At 46.3% G+C, this 15,094-nt stretch overlaps 1 protein-coding gene across 2 annotated transcripts in view; it reads right to left on the bottom strand.

Moving 5' to 3' along the window:
• Positions 1-4,033: 4,033 nt before the first annotated feature.
• The window catches only part of Jvl (javelin-like), a 76,321-nt gene continuing 65,260 nt past the window's right edge, over positions 4,034-15,094 (bottom strand). For both annotated transcript variants that reach the window (XM_076816924.1, XM_076816923.1), the window contains 4 exons: positions 12,356-13,720; positions 12,098-12,196; positions 10,823-11,515; positions 4,034-8,017 (listed from right to left, as the gene is read on the bottom strand). In XM_076816924.1, the coding sequence (XP_076673039.1) occupies positions 7,703-8,017; positions 10,823-11,515; positions 12,098-12,196; positions 12,356-13,633 (2,385 nt within the window). In that variant the 5' untranslated portion in view covers positions 13,634-13,720 and the 3' untranslated portion in view covers positions 4,034-7,702. The remainder of the gene's footprint in view (positions 8,018-10,822; positions 11,516-12,097; positions 12,197-12,355; positions 13,721-15,094) is intronic.

Genomic DNA, 15,094 nt, shown 5'->3' with positions numbered 1-15,094 from the left:
CCCCTTTTTGGTTCCACGATTTTGAAACTGAATTTTGTGAAAAATCAAATGGTCAATTCAACATTGTGGACGATATATTAAAAACGCACCTACTACACAGACATTTATATTTCTTGATTTGTTTCTTCGTGAATTTTGAAAATCTAAGTTCAAATTCGTTATTAGCAGACAGCAAAACCCCTGGAAATAATTGTTTATATTATCGGAATGACATAAAAGTTTATACATCGAAGCGTATGGGCTGACGCGTTAACGAATTTTCACTTCTTTCATCTCCCATATCTTAGAAACTAATTGCCACCTCAACTTGAAAATTTATCGGGATTGATGCCTCATCATAAGCTATCATTTCGCACAAAATTCAGTTCCAAAATCGTGGGACCCAAGAAGGGGCAATTTCTTGAGTCACTCCTTGCGTGAATCCTCCACAGTGTGCCACCTTGCACAGTACGTCTTGCTTGAGACATTCAGAGCATGTCTTCGGATTACCATACTGTTAAGATTTACACGTCTTTACGAGTCCCTCTCGTTTTCGTTCTCGACCCGCGGTGTACGGTGGTAGCCAGAAGAAAGTTGAGAAATGCCATTTTTAAGTACGTGTACAAGTCACATTAACACTAGCCACCTATTCGCACATCATCACCGCGCCGCTGTCTTGCGCAATCCTTAATGCCACCTCGTATAAACTCTGCACACCCCACGCGACACCGTTCCTTTTCATTAAACCACGCCATTCATGTTACCGTTCGCATTCTAAACTTTCTTCCGACCATCGTTGCGTAATCGAGGCTCCTGTTGCCGGACAATCTCCCTTCACGAGCAAAGTGACAAAGAGCTGCCGCGTTTCGATTGTCCACCAAGGGGCCGCGTTGAAATACCAATTGATCTTGAAAGGAAACGGGGAAAAGCATGAAAAGGAGCGTAGATTCCTACGAAGTGAGCGGCCCGGGAGGACGATGCGCGGCAGGATCGTAATCGTCTTCCTCGTTTCCATCCCCGTGTTCCGCGTGTCTCGCGCTCTTGGACCTGTGTCACGGGGAAGGAATGCAGAGGCAAATAAATGGGGGTTTTCAAGCGGATCGCGGCGGAGCCTCACTTGTCGGCCATATCACGAGTTCCGAGGAACTGTGCAAGGTCCCTTCCCCTTCTTCCTCCTTCAATGAAATATCCGGAAGCTTCGTTCCCGGACTTCCAACGATGCGTGACAGGTGAAGGCAGCTGAATTTTAATTGGCGACCTCGCGCAACGACGCACGGCACCTGACAAATGCCGTAGTCTGACCTGAAGCCGATCTAGCTGGGGAACGTCAGCGCTGCGCGGTGAGTAATAGTCGCTGGAAAGCATTCAGTGAATTCATCTAGGAACACTCGAATGGTACAAGGTTCGACGCGGGGTGGTTGGTGAAAAAGAACAGAGGAACTACTCTCGTTTGCTTCTTTTTTTCTATCGGTTTCTTCTTTTCTTACTGGTTTTATAGAATTAGGTGCACTTTTCAAGCGCCTCCCAATTTAAGGACACCCCGCGGTCAAATCGCGCGATAGCATTGGTGACTTTTATGATTTTTTCTAGAAGAAAGTATATAAAGAATGGGTCCAAAACTTTTTGCACTTTATTCTGTAACAGATATAGAGTATAAAACAATTTTTTATTTCATTTCTGCCCATCCCTGCTTCTGATATGCATCGCGTGTTGCATCGTTGTAAAAAAATTGGCCTGCATTTTCGCGCGATTTGACCGGGGGGTGCCCTTAATAGCAGTTTCTGAATGTCTGATTGGTCTTCTACGATTATTACTGGTTTGGATTAGGATGATAGAAGAAATATTTGATAGCGTAATTGCAAGATGTTTAGTGCAATGCTTTCTTTCTCTTGTAGGACTTTGTGGTACTATTAGTATCAGATTTGGTGCGGTATGTATTTCAGCAATGTATTTTTCTGGGACGTTGAAGTATGTAATTCTTTTTGTGAGATATCTGTCAGCTGCAGTAATGAGTTTCAGCTTCCAGGCATTTATATCAGATGAAATATTTATAATCTGGGAGCATACCGTTTACTTTGTAAAATTCATGAAGCCAATTTAGCGACTTAAACAGGGGCGGATCCAGAGGGGGGTGATAAGGGCAGTCAACCCCCCCCCCCCCGAGAAATATAAAATAGAAAAATATTATGACATTGTTTATTATTCTGTATAAATAATTATTGTAAACTTAATTATTTAGGCTATAGTGTCAGATAGAGATATTAAAATATAAATTACAAGCAAATTGTAAATGTTGTAAAAGAAGATTCAAAAATGTACATATGTACTTTTACATATTTCGCCCCCTCCAAGAAAGGCTCCTGAATCCGCCTCTGGACTTAAATGAGGCGATAAATGCTCTCGGTAATAAGTGATGAGTAACGGACTTAGAATTATAAATTTAGATGCAACGTCGATAGTAACAACACATTATGCATGAGAAGCTGAATCTCAGTTTCGTTAAATGGGTAGAATAATTACTCACGTATTTGGTTACTGAACTATGGAACTGGATAACCTTAATGAATATGTAAAGATAAGATATACACGTGACACGACGAAGTGAGTAACAGTATTCATATCATTTGAAGGTGGTCGAACCGAATTGATCCGAAACGGTGACAGACGTGAACAGCCCTTAATCTAAAAAATGCAAGTGGGAATGGCGTTAATTAGATCTTAGTATTTGCAAGATTAAAAAGAATATATTACAAAAAAGTGTTTATCGAGTTACAGAAATATGGTTGAGGTAGGTTTTCCTATACGCAACGTCAGGAATTTCAAAGCCGATTTTCTCGAAAATTAAGCGCCATATCAAAAAATTGTATTGCTTTTTCTCGACTCATTTACTTGTTACAAATCGAAAAGGAACAGTAACTTTTTGTTGACATCGCGCTCCACTTTCAAGAAAATCGACTTTGAATTTCTTAACGCTGCTTCCGAACGCGTATAGGAAAGCACACCTTTACTCCATATATTCGACTTATTTCACCGCGAAGAATCTCGTCCTTCTGTATTCTGAATTGAACTTCACCCCCTGCGGTCACAAACTGATGTCCACTTGACACAGAAAAAAGAAACAACGAAACCTGACGAGCAATTCCCAAGGAGCCGTCTGCACACTTGCACCTGAAACAACGAAGCAGCCAAGAAAGCTTCCCCCGGAGGGTCGGCAAACAGAAATCACTCTGGCTAAGTGGTATCGTATTTATTAACCGAGTCACATTATCGCAGATATCGTTACACAGATTCGCCTGTACATTAAACTAACTTTTAAATAATTTCACGACGTCGTTACCGTATATACATGTTACAAATGGTTGATCGAGGCGCGTCGATAATAAAAACAAAGGTCGATGAACCCGAGCGCGGGCCGACTTGTAAACCTAGGACCAAGTATCGAATCGTATAATACAACGACGATAAAAGAAAAAGAAAAGAAGAAACGAAACGACGGGAGAAACAACGGCGTCGTCGAGGGAAAAGAAAAAGGAAGCTGCGCCGATCGGCGCGGTCCGCCTCGACGCTCTCCTCCTCTCGCAGTCGTTTAATTAATAACATATAAAAATAATAGCCTCCAGTCGGCACGCACAGGAAGTCCGCCGGCTGTTACACACCGAACAATCGTCCAAACACTACCTCTGAGCATTTTCTGTTTCTATTCCCGCGATCGCATCCGCGCGACCCGTTATCACGCGCCGCGCGCGGCGACGGCTGAACGAGGAGAAGGATACCGTCGCGGGTCGCACGCGCACGGCCCTCGATTTTGGTTTGCTATCCGCGTAAAAAATATTTTTAGGCACTAAAATAATAATAATAATAATAGTAATAATAATTATAATAAGTAAAGTCCGTCAGTCCTATGAGTTCGGCTAAGTTAATCACATGTTTCGCGCGGTTAATATTTATATCATACGAACTAGGATCACAGGTTTAGCTCTGTGATTAGACGCGTACGCTGCCCGATGTTCTCGCGGCCGTCAACCCCTCTAACCCCCACCCCCCGCCCCTCTCCCTCCCCGCCGTTTAACCATCACTTTTATAAATAACGAAAATTGGTTGAAGCAAGGAACTGTGTGGTACGTAGCGTATCGTCGAGTCACCGTAACAACACCTTTCACGATCCCCAATACAGTCGGAACGAAGTCAATCGATTTCTGCCAGCCCTTGACTCAGAGTACCTCCCAGTAGTTTGTCTCTAGCGCTCCAGGAGGAAGAGAACGGGGGAAGTGGCCTTCAACGATCAATCGACTTTGCTCCGACCATAATGGAAGCCTGTGATCTCGCAACGTGGTGCGCCCTAACGAATACGATCGTGTAGTAAAAACGATACTCGTTTTTTCCATGTTTCCTCTTCTCTCACGTGTAAAGAGTCTATTCCTGCGTTAGTCACGGGTTTGTCTTAATTGTAAATGTCTGGGATCTCACAAAGATTCGAAAGATTCGGAGGGTGTGAGATACTTTGAAGTAATTAAGTAATTGTCCTCTATGGAAGGATTATATTCGAGTGTAGACGTGACGGAAATATTTGGGGATTTTAATTCGGATAGATTAGTAAGTCGACTAAGCATCTCGGTGTTTAAGGTATTCAAATTTATCAATTCCGTGAAACTTCGAAGTATAATGGGTTTATGCGAGTCAATCTTGCCTCGAAATCCTTCGAAAGCTCTGAAAATTCCGCAGACTTACGAGCATTCTCGTCGCCTCGATTTCTACCCCGATTCGATGATGGGAAAAATCTGACAGTTTATTGAATATCCCAAGCAGCGAGTAATATTGTCCAAGATACATTTCCGTGCCATCACCCGTGATATGTGTGATTCCAGAAAAGCTTTTCGACGATCTATTCGTGAATTGCAACCTCCTCTTTCGCACCGCTCGTTTTCTCGTGATTTCGCGCCCGCATTTGGTACTCGTCGATAAAATTTCTCGAGGGTTGTGACGCTTTCAATATTTCTCTTTTCTACGAACGTTCGATGCTAGTCCCCCGCATCGCACACGCACACAATAAATAAATTATATTAATTACCACGCACGTTCAAACGAAAGGTACAAATGGTACATTGGAATACGAAATTGTGGCTCGAATTCGCAGAATGGAATGTGCTGGTGGTCGTGATATCGTCTAACGTTCGTTCTCATTAACCATTTCGTGCAAAATTACGAAAAGAAGATAAAGCCGCTGAAACATTTAAGCGAATTGTAGTTTCGTTTAACGAACTGTATAAAATTTGATTTTTTTATGCTAGGATATCAAATCAAAGTTGTAACAACTTATTAAACTCAGCAATGTTTTTCCTTATTTGTTCGTGGAAAATTAAATATTCGTGCAAAAACATCGTGCTTGTACATACTAGACGCGCAGATAAAAAAATCTCGCCGATACAGTATTCTAAACAGGAAAAAATAAAAGAAAATGTGTATATCGTCAAAGTTTGTCTAAAATAAATATAAATGCGAAAGAAAATTGCCGCAAATATTTTGCAACCAAAGTAACTTAAAATCATTTACAGAATCTCTTTAAAAGCCATAACTGCCATTACAGCACGAAAAGATTAATAGAATTAACCGAACCGCTACAAAAGTTAAGAACAGATTCACTCGCGATATTCATAACTCTATACGAAAATATTCGACGATGACAAGACAATTTTTCATATCAGCAGATAGGTACAGTCTTAAGATATAAAGATACAAATCTAAAATGCGCTGAAACGTACACCTCAGAAACTTCGTTAACAGTCGATTGTAAATCACAAAAGAAACAAAAAAAATAAGAAATGTTCTATACCGAACCAGTATCAAGTAATAGAAAGTTTGTGATACAAACTCATCCTTGAAGTTGCTTGTAAAAGAATGCATCAATTGCTTTGTATATCAATGGTGTCTGGGGAAATGTATTTGACTGAACTATAAGAATCGTTCACAGTGGTCACTTCTAAAATACGAATGGTACTGTTCGAGCAATACTTGAGGTTCCGAAATTTTGTACTAAGAGAATATCAGAGTTGAGGCAATATTTGTTCGATTATAGCAGCAACAAATGCAACTGGCCACTCACGGCCTCTGGCAGAGCTAACCCCACCATTCTTCTATATTTTGTGGCAGGAGGAGCATTTAAATGATCTTAACTGGCCAGTTAATTTTGTCCCAACTATAATAAGCGCCACACACAATGACACAGAGACTTTATCAAAGCAGAGCATCTTTTTGACCGTTGCTAAAGATTGTATATTGCAACTTAGACCTAACACGTGTCATAAATTACAGTATACAATAATTATATTTCAACATAATACTTATGAAATAAATGAAAGTTTATACGAATAAATGCAGCAACGCGTGTACTTAATATTGATAATCTACATAAATAATCCTCAACTCTGAAGAATAATCCTACACGCGGATAAAACTGGGTCTCCTTGTTACTTTAAGGGCTTCATAAATGCACAATGAATTGCTACGAAATGCAAATAACTGGGGATTCATAAATGATGGAAACGCATCAAATTACAGTTTCCTCTCTCAAGTGTCAGGAAAATGCCTCGAAAACTGTTGATTCATAGTGATCGCTGTAGTTAGAGAAGTTTTCGCGAAAGCCGCGAGTGCCCCACGTCTGCGAAAGAAAATTAAATCCTACGAAAAGAAACTTCGCGGGCATCCTCTCGCGGGAAATCATTGCAGAATCTGCGCGTGCTCGTCAAATATTTAAAAAAGTTGTACTTTAAAGAAAGTTCAATTCTGTCTCTCGATTGATACTGAAAATGAACACACGACGGTGTACCATGGTATAGTCAACAATTTTTCGCGTGCAAAACACACGTCGTACCCGACACAACTTAATCACGGTTAATTTTCTGTTCTGTCGGTCGTGAGAAATCGACGATGCTTAATAAGGGACAATTCCACAGTGCGCGAGACACGTAAATTAGACCCTGACCGATCTGTTGCGCGCAGTCGATCTGCGCGATGAAAATGCAGCTGAAATGCAGAATGAAAGTGAGACGATGGTGACAGAGAGATGATACGATAGGCTGCTGCGAAAATAGCTCACACACATGCGTTCTCTTCGTTCGTCCATTCTTCTATACGCCAAAGAATCTTGGTATTTGAAGTTTGCCATCTTTTCTCGATCCTGCCATCTTTCTATCAAACGTTTACTTGATAAAGAATACAGATAAAAATAAAAGACCAAATTCTTTAATGCCTGCAATTACTTTCCGACGTCTGCAAGAAGAAGATGCATCTTTTTCACACGACTGTTCGAAATTCTATTTAATAAAAACTTTCCTCTGGGGTATCTCTATAAAATTCCACGTAAGCCCATTTCGAACTACCGGAAGAACTTCCAACGACCACTTGAAGGCCAAAGGCTAACAAACTACCCAAAATTCAATATCCCTCTGCAATTTACTGTCGCTTCCGCTCGTGCGCAATGATCATAACAGCCAGAAGATACTGCAAATCGATGGTAAATATCCAAAGTTCCACAGCAGTAGTACACGCTAACCATTAACCCCACCATTCGTGCAAATAAAATGCCATGAAATCTGAGCCTTCAAGTGCCGATCGTTCTCCACTCTAAATACTGATCCACCAGCAGGAAAATACGGAAAAGAAGGAGGAACAGAAAGTACCAAGATCCTCTATCCAACCTGCCAAAGAATGACAAGTCTCACACGGCTCAGCTCTCGTTCGAGATCGGATGACATTCGAGGGAATCGCACTCGGCGAGGGCCTCTCCGCGACGGAGGGAGAACTCGTCGGTTAGAAGACTTTCAGGCAGCATGGCCGTGGAATCTATGCTATCGAAGTAACGATGCGGCCAGACAGAGCTCTGGCGGAACCGCCTGGTCGGCGAGCCGATGATGAACTCCACCCTGGTGGAACCGGTCACCGACGAGGTCTCTTGGTTCAGCGAGTCCGGGTACAAGGAGGAGTCGCTGTGTCGGAAGCTGCCGTTCGTCGAGCACCAGGAGCTCGGTGGTTCGGAGCAGACCTGAAAAGGCACCGTCATCGATTAGCGTTGCGTGGCCAGCCACCGCCGCTCCTGGACGAGAATTCGACATTTCAGAGACTCGCGGCGTGTAGGCTTTTGTACTCGACTGCTTTTCACGTGGCGATTCCTCCCGAGGCAAAGTACACACACAAAAAACACCCCATAATGATCAGTGCTCGTATACGTTCTCTGGTACTTTACATGGTACTAAAGGCTACTAATAGTGCTGCTAGCTCTCACGGAAACGTGACGACCAAACGGTGAAGTTCGATTTTCTATGGAGATCGTTTGAGACCTCATACGAATGCAGTGACGATCAAGAATTCGGTATTGCGAATGGCGATGGGAAGCTTGTGGGTTTTTTATCTGGGGGAAGGATCGATCCGTGCATTTATGGATGTTTCGAAGTTACAGGATAAATTGAAATACTCGAATTGTTATATTAGATGAATTGATTGTATGGTTATTTGAAGAATCGTGTGGCGGAAGAAAGTTTTGTGATTTATGGCATCGAAGCCTGGAATTCGAAAATGGTACAGGATTATTCTATCTCGTATTAGATTGGAGAGCTTGCGTGTGGTTTGTGAGAGAGAATGAACTTTTGCTCGTCACTGCAGATTTCAGCAGAATCGATTGGGTCTCTACGTACAATGCGTCTTAAAGTACGATTTGCATCGTAAGTCAGTGATTAATTCGTAGTGACACGTAGCACTGGACGTGAGATGGACAATGAACCGCAAGGCCAAGCAGGTAAGCGTGTGGTCGATTCATTTTCCTTTACATCAATCATTATAAGTGCGACTCCGAGCCACGTCATGGCTCTCGAGGCTGTGTCCGCATACAAGCAACGCTAGCAAAATAAGATCAAACATCAGCAAATGAAGAGAGCAAACAAACTGGAAAAGATTAATGGACATCCAGAAACAAGGGAGCCCCGATATGCGCGATGGAAATTTACGGTATAATGACGTATTTCACGTGCGTGTCGAATAAATCACTCGTTCCTTTTTTTTTTTTTGATCCGTGAATTCGTCAGTTGCAACAAACGTAATGACACGACGGAGGAGTGTAGACAGTGAAAGGGGAACGGACGTGAGGATAGTCGAAGGGAGAAATTTTCATCCCCCCGCGTTCGCCTCGTGGCGAACGATCTGTCGAATTTTCTGAATCACTGTATCAGAAGTAATTACAGAATTTAAAGTATTAATAATGAGTTAAAACTTCCCTCGTCTGATATATACGTTTCACATTCTCGTGAAAGTTAATTACTTCATCGTGCAAGCGTATCGTGCATTCAGAAAATTCGACAGGGATTCTTGGTACCCACATGCATCTTCTACTGCAAGTAAATGTAACACTACCATAGTATGAAAGTAAAGAGGAATTTAGGGTCGTGATTAATACTGCGGGGAAGAAATTGTTTAACTGTGCAGGACAGTTGCAATTAGTACGTCCTTTCTGGTACTCTTTTCTTGGAAAACTTCAGAGACTCCTACAGTCGGATTAAGGGCAACTGGCTGCTCAAGAATACTGGCAGAGCCATTCTCAGCCACTGTCTTTGGCAGACAAAAAGTGCAAACTTTTCATCCCTCAAACAAAACAGCTTACGAGTTGCAGGGGCGATCTTAAGCAGCCCACTGATTTTATTCCGAAAGCAACGCAATGTCAGGAGAATCGGACAGTAAATTTTCCAATCGTCGTCGCGACTGAGGGTGTAGAAGCCCTGTTTAAGTCTGGGAGTTAATGGGAACAGGGGATGCATTCAAACGTACGCTACTGTGGGGACCAGCTCCGACAACTCCTAAGGGAAGGCTCACTACGGGTGCGTGCGCATGCCAAACTCCAGGTGAGAGGGTCGCTACTGATATGTCACTACTGATCAAAGGATGTGTGAAGAAAAAAGAAGGAGAACCAGGATGAAAAAAAAAACAAACCAGAGACAGGCTCATAGCTCACCACATCCAGGAAGAAGCATCGAAGCAAATGATAATAAAAGAAGCATAACTTACGAGAAAAACCGGCGGCACGCGAGAAGGGGCCATTTTCTTTATTGGACCGCCGGGGACGGGCTCGAACGCACGCTCGCCTGCGCTCCAGATCAGACATTTCGGTAGTGGATCGTCGGGCGATTCGTCGGTTTTTAAGACAAGTGTCGGTCGAGTGTCTCTCTGTGTGCGTCAGAGTTTGAATAACTTTTGCAGGGATGATGGTGTCGACACGATGAGGTTGATCAGAAACGTGTCCAGTCTCTCGCGAGAGTGGCCGCGTCGTGTGAACGGGCGGAGGACAACCGAGGAGTCAGGAACCGCGTCAGATGACAACGAAGTAGATCGGGAGACGGATAGAGGTATGACGCGATTAGAAAGGGGAATCGATGACGATAGAATATCGTTGCGCCGTGTAACGCGAATTAATGGGGGACGATATAATTAGGACTAGCGAATGGTTGGGCCGATGTGAGGAGGGTTGTATGGGTTGGACTGTAAGTAGCTCCGGTAGCGGATGTTTCCTCGTTTTGTTTAACCGGGTAACGTACGGTGAGCACATGTCAGCGTGTCGAGACGGGAACAGAGATAGAGAGAGAGAAATAGAGAATCACGGTGTCGGTTGAGGCGTGGTGGAGGATGGGCTCGAGTCGGGGTAGGGCTGAGCGCGATTAGAAGCAGTAGATTATCCCTATATAAGAGCGACTATCGGCCGTCCTTGGAGAAGAGGAGGTACTGGTGGTTCGCTCTACTGGATCGGGCCGCTGGACAACGACGGCTTCAGCCAGTTGTTCCAAAAGTATTGCTTTATGGATCGTACCTTGCCGTTCTCGTTATCAACGGACGTCGACGCGCGGGCCAGGCTGTAGGAACGGCGCGCAGGAGCGGGCGGTCGCCGAGGAGGCGTCGTCCCCGGGGATGGGGACGTGCCGAGGTTGTTAGACTCCAGCGAGTCGCGGGCGCGGGACAGCGAGGAGGATTTGTTTAAGGAGTCTCGGCTGGAATTGTTACGCGGCAGGGACCTGTTCAGGGACTCCCTGTTCGTCTCCTTGCTGTTTCCGTTCCCGTTACTGTTGCCGCCACTGCCGTTGTTACTGTTCCTCGTCAGGCTTTTGTTGCCCAGCGAGTCCCTGTTCGAGTCGCGCGGCCTCGACAGAGACTTGCCACCGTGACTGTCGCGACTAGAATCACGCGGAGGTCTCGTTAACGATTTCAACGACTCTCTGCTGTCGTTCCTGCCGTGGCTGGGCGGCCTCGGCGCCGTCGCCTTCGCCGTGGCGCCGGGTAATGGTATACGACTAGGACGCCGTCGGGGCGACGGTTTCACCTCGACGGCCTGGTGGTGGTCTCGAGCCGACTCCGTGCTGCTGCCTGGCTCGAGACCGTTCTGCTCGCATCTAGCCTGCTCCGCGTCCGCCTCCGGATCCGCTTCCGTCGGCGGCCGCTGCTGTTGCTTCTCCAGCACGCGGACGCGCGCCTTCGTGCCCTCCAGCTCGATGTTCCTCTCCTCCAGCTGCAACAGTCATCGAAATGCCAGGCTACGCACTGGGTGTTCCCGAATTTATGCCGCGAAATGGAATGCGGGAATCACTTGTACTAAAAGAGCGGTGGGACTAAAGCTGAGGATCCACCTGGAAGCTAAGCTATCTGGCTGTGCTATAAAGCAACAAACATGGCACAGCTTAGCTTAGCTTTTGGTGGAGACGGTTCTATACGGATGTACTGAAATTAATTTTTTTAAAAATTAGCATTGCATAGCTTCGCTTAGCTTTCAGGTGGATTCCTGGCTTGAAAGCTGTTGCATTTTTGTAGTAAGCCAGTGTACTTGAAATCGGAAATATACAATTTTCTAATGTCCGCCATGCAGAGATATAGATCCCTTTTAGTACAAGGAATTTGCATGCGATGATGATTTTGGGACACTTGTAGAGATAGACAGAATATAGGACTTCTTGGCTAGAATTCAGCTTATAAGTTGATAAATTTAGAGAATCAATAATATTAATACAAAAATCTATGATAAATTTGATGAATTTTAAACTGCCCCACTAGTATTCATCCTCGCAATAAACTTCCACTTTCTAATATAAATTACCTGGAATCGTAGGTCATCGTTCTCCTCGCGCGCCTTATCCAGCCGCTCGGAGAGGGTTTCCGTACTTTTCTCTACATCGTCTAACCTCTTTTGTAGGACCTGTAATTAGCCACAGTATTCTATTAAACTGTTCTTGCAAACATCGAAACAGGTATCAGGAACGTCATAACTCAATCGCAAAAAAAGAACAGAATCCCCAAGTATGTAAATATCCTTCCCCAAAGAAAAGCGCCGTAAGACGCAGCCTCGTTAACTGACCTGATTATGGACGGTAGTAGTGATTAAATGCCGCTGCAGCTCGAGGGGGGAGTGTTCACGGAGGATGGCAGCGATCTTGTTGGCGTCGACGTCCTTAACGTGCGCCACCCTGGCGGGCGACACGAGGATGGAGTCCAACGCTCCCAGTCTTGCCCTTCTCTCGTTCACGCCCGCCTCGACGTTGATGTCGCGCAGCTCCTCGTTGTGAGCGGTGACATCCAGCAGGACGTTCTTCTCGATGGTCCTCGTTCTAAAGCGACTCTTATGGGCCTTCGTGGACGCCGCCACCGAGGCGAACGCCGACGATTTGCTCTTAATATTACTAACGGTATTGCTCTTCGGCGAGGAGACGACGGGCAACGCGGTCACGATCGGTTGCAACCGTTGCGCCCCTGGCGCGAGGATATCCGAGGAAGTATCGTTCAGTCCGGCCCTCAGCCTATCCTCCAGGCCCGTCTTCAGCGCGGACAGGGCCGCCAGCTCCGACTGCAGCTCCTGCGCCCTGGCTCGACTGGATATAGTCTCAGCCTCGAGCTCGGCCACCTTATCCAGCAGCTGCTCCTTCTCCCTTCTCAGCGTTATCACCTGAGAATCCCTGGTCTCCTCCGTGGTGATCGGCGACGTCCTCTCGCCGTCCAGGCACGTCACCTTCCTCACGGCGTCCAGGATGTCCGTGGACGCCAGATCTTCCGGCGCCACGCTCTCTAGTCTACCCTGCAGGCACTCCACCTCCTCTCTCAGCCGTATCCCTTTCCGATGGATCACGTCCAGGAGGTTCCATAGCTCGTCCTCCGCCTCGTCGAGGACACCCGGCCGGGGGCTGCTCGGCCTGGGCGCTATGGCCGTCGAGGCGCTGTCCTTGGAGGACGTCTCCGTGCTGAAGCCCGAGTCCTGGACGGTGGCACTGCAGTTCTTGGTCCCGCCACTGTGCGAGTTGCTGCGACTCCTGGGCAACGAGGACGACGAGGACTCGCCCCCTTCCCGCGGTATCCGCCGCCTAACCTTACCCGGCTCCCATTCGTTGATCCGCCTCGATGGGCTGGAGAGCGGCCGGGGGATATGCGAGTTCTGGGTGCACGAGGACGATATCACGGACGCTCCCGCGGACGCCGTCGCGGCCATCTTGTGCCGGAGGTTTGGGAACGTCTCGATGACGAGGTCCCGGAACTCGAGAAGGGCGCCGACCTCATTCTGCAGCTCTTGCAGGGCCACCAACGACTTGGCCTGCTCGCTTATCAAATAGTGAAAGGGGCCTGGACGTAGGGGCATGCAATCCATGCCACCGCCGCTGCTGCTGTTACCGCCGCTTCCGCTACCACCGACGCTACCGACCACGCCTTCCGTTGACCCACCGCCGCTGCCACACTGAAACAACCCCATAGCAGCGACTGTTAGATAGCTGTGCTAATATAAGCCGCTGGAAAGCGACCGGCACGCTTGGCTACGCGACGATTTGCTTAACGTACGGTGCTTAGGGCTAGCCGATGCCGGTGCTTGCGACACGATCGCGGATCGTTGCTAGGCTCTCGGCTAGAAACACTGTTGCGCTATCATCGCGTGCTGTCGGGAGCGCAGACATTACCAGCAGGAAAATTAGCGTCGATCGAGGAGCAACTGCCTCGGAATGCTCTGACAGCGTAAATCTACAAACTGTCAGGGGTCCTGCGGAGCCCTCGACAGCCCGCGATGACGCGACAATCGCAACCCAGATACTGGGAACAGAGCTGTAGCTACGGAACTGCATAAACGTCGGGGAGAAACGGGCACTTTCTTCGGCGAAAATGACACGTCTCGAGGCGAATCGCGCGCCATGCTCGCGGAGCGCAAAACGCGCGGTGGCAGGTGTTGCCAGCCCGCGAGACGTGCCTCGTCGTCCGCGTGTTTCGCCTCCCCGTCGTCTTTTACGTGACGAGCTGCCGCGACACGAGCAACACGCGAAACAGCACCGATAATCTCTGTGATTCATTGCATTCGAAAGTAGAATTTCTTTCCCTCGCCCATCCTTCCTCAAGATCCTTTATCGCGCGCTGATCGATTTGTCGCGTTGCTCTCAACGACTCCGATTAATATCTCGAGGTGGCTGAAACTTTATTCGACTTTCATTTACGACAGAGAAACTAATTAATTTCTTTGTTTTGCCCGTGCTCTGAGAATGCATTCACATGCGCCTGAATTTTCACTGGCGTAGAAAGCAAAGAATCAATTAAACCCGGCAATAGAAGAACGGAACGAGAACTATACGCGCTCCTTCGGGTCTTTGAATTCTAATGGGAGGAATACGCTTAGGGGTAATGACTTTTGTACCGAGTCGAATTATTCGATAAGTTTCTCCTTTTCTTTTTCTAATTAGCCTTAAGCTTCGAGCGCCCAGCACAACACTTGCAGGTAGAAATTGAAGTAATCCTCTATACGTGGCCAAATGTTTCCACGATTTCTACAGGAAACTTAATTATTTATACTGCACTTCATGGTTACGATGTGCTACTTTACACCTGTGTATCAGTCTCTCTGCCTATACGTCGGATTCTTATAGAATTATAATTAAACGCAAAGCTTCAATCGTACCCCCGCGAACTCCTCACTCCGACACTTCCCACATTTATCCACTAAATGTCCCCGGTATAATCCTCAACCTTTCAGCAACAAACGCGCGCCTATTCGCCAAGAAGGCAGAAGAAAGGCACAGACATCGAAGGATTAAAACGAGTGATGCAACCCAGCGACTGCGCGAACCGTACG

This window comes from Andrena cerasifolii, chromosome 7 (genome assembly GCF_050908995.1).
Source record: "Andrena cerasifolii isolate SP2316 chromosome 7, iyAndCera1_principal, whole genome shotgun sequence".
NCBI classification, from domain to species: domain Eukaryota; kingdom Metazoa; phylum Arthropoda; class Insecta; order Hymenoptera; family Andrenidae; genus Andrena; species Andrena cerasifolii.
This window is presented reverse-complemented; position numbering and strand designations above follow the sequence as displayed.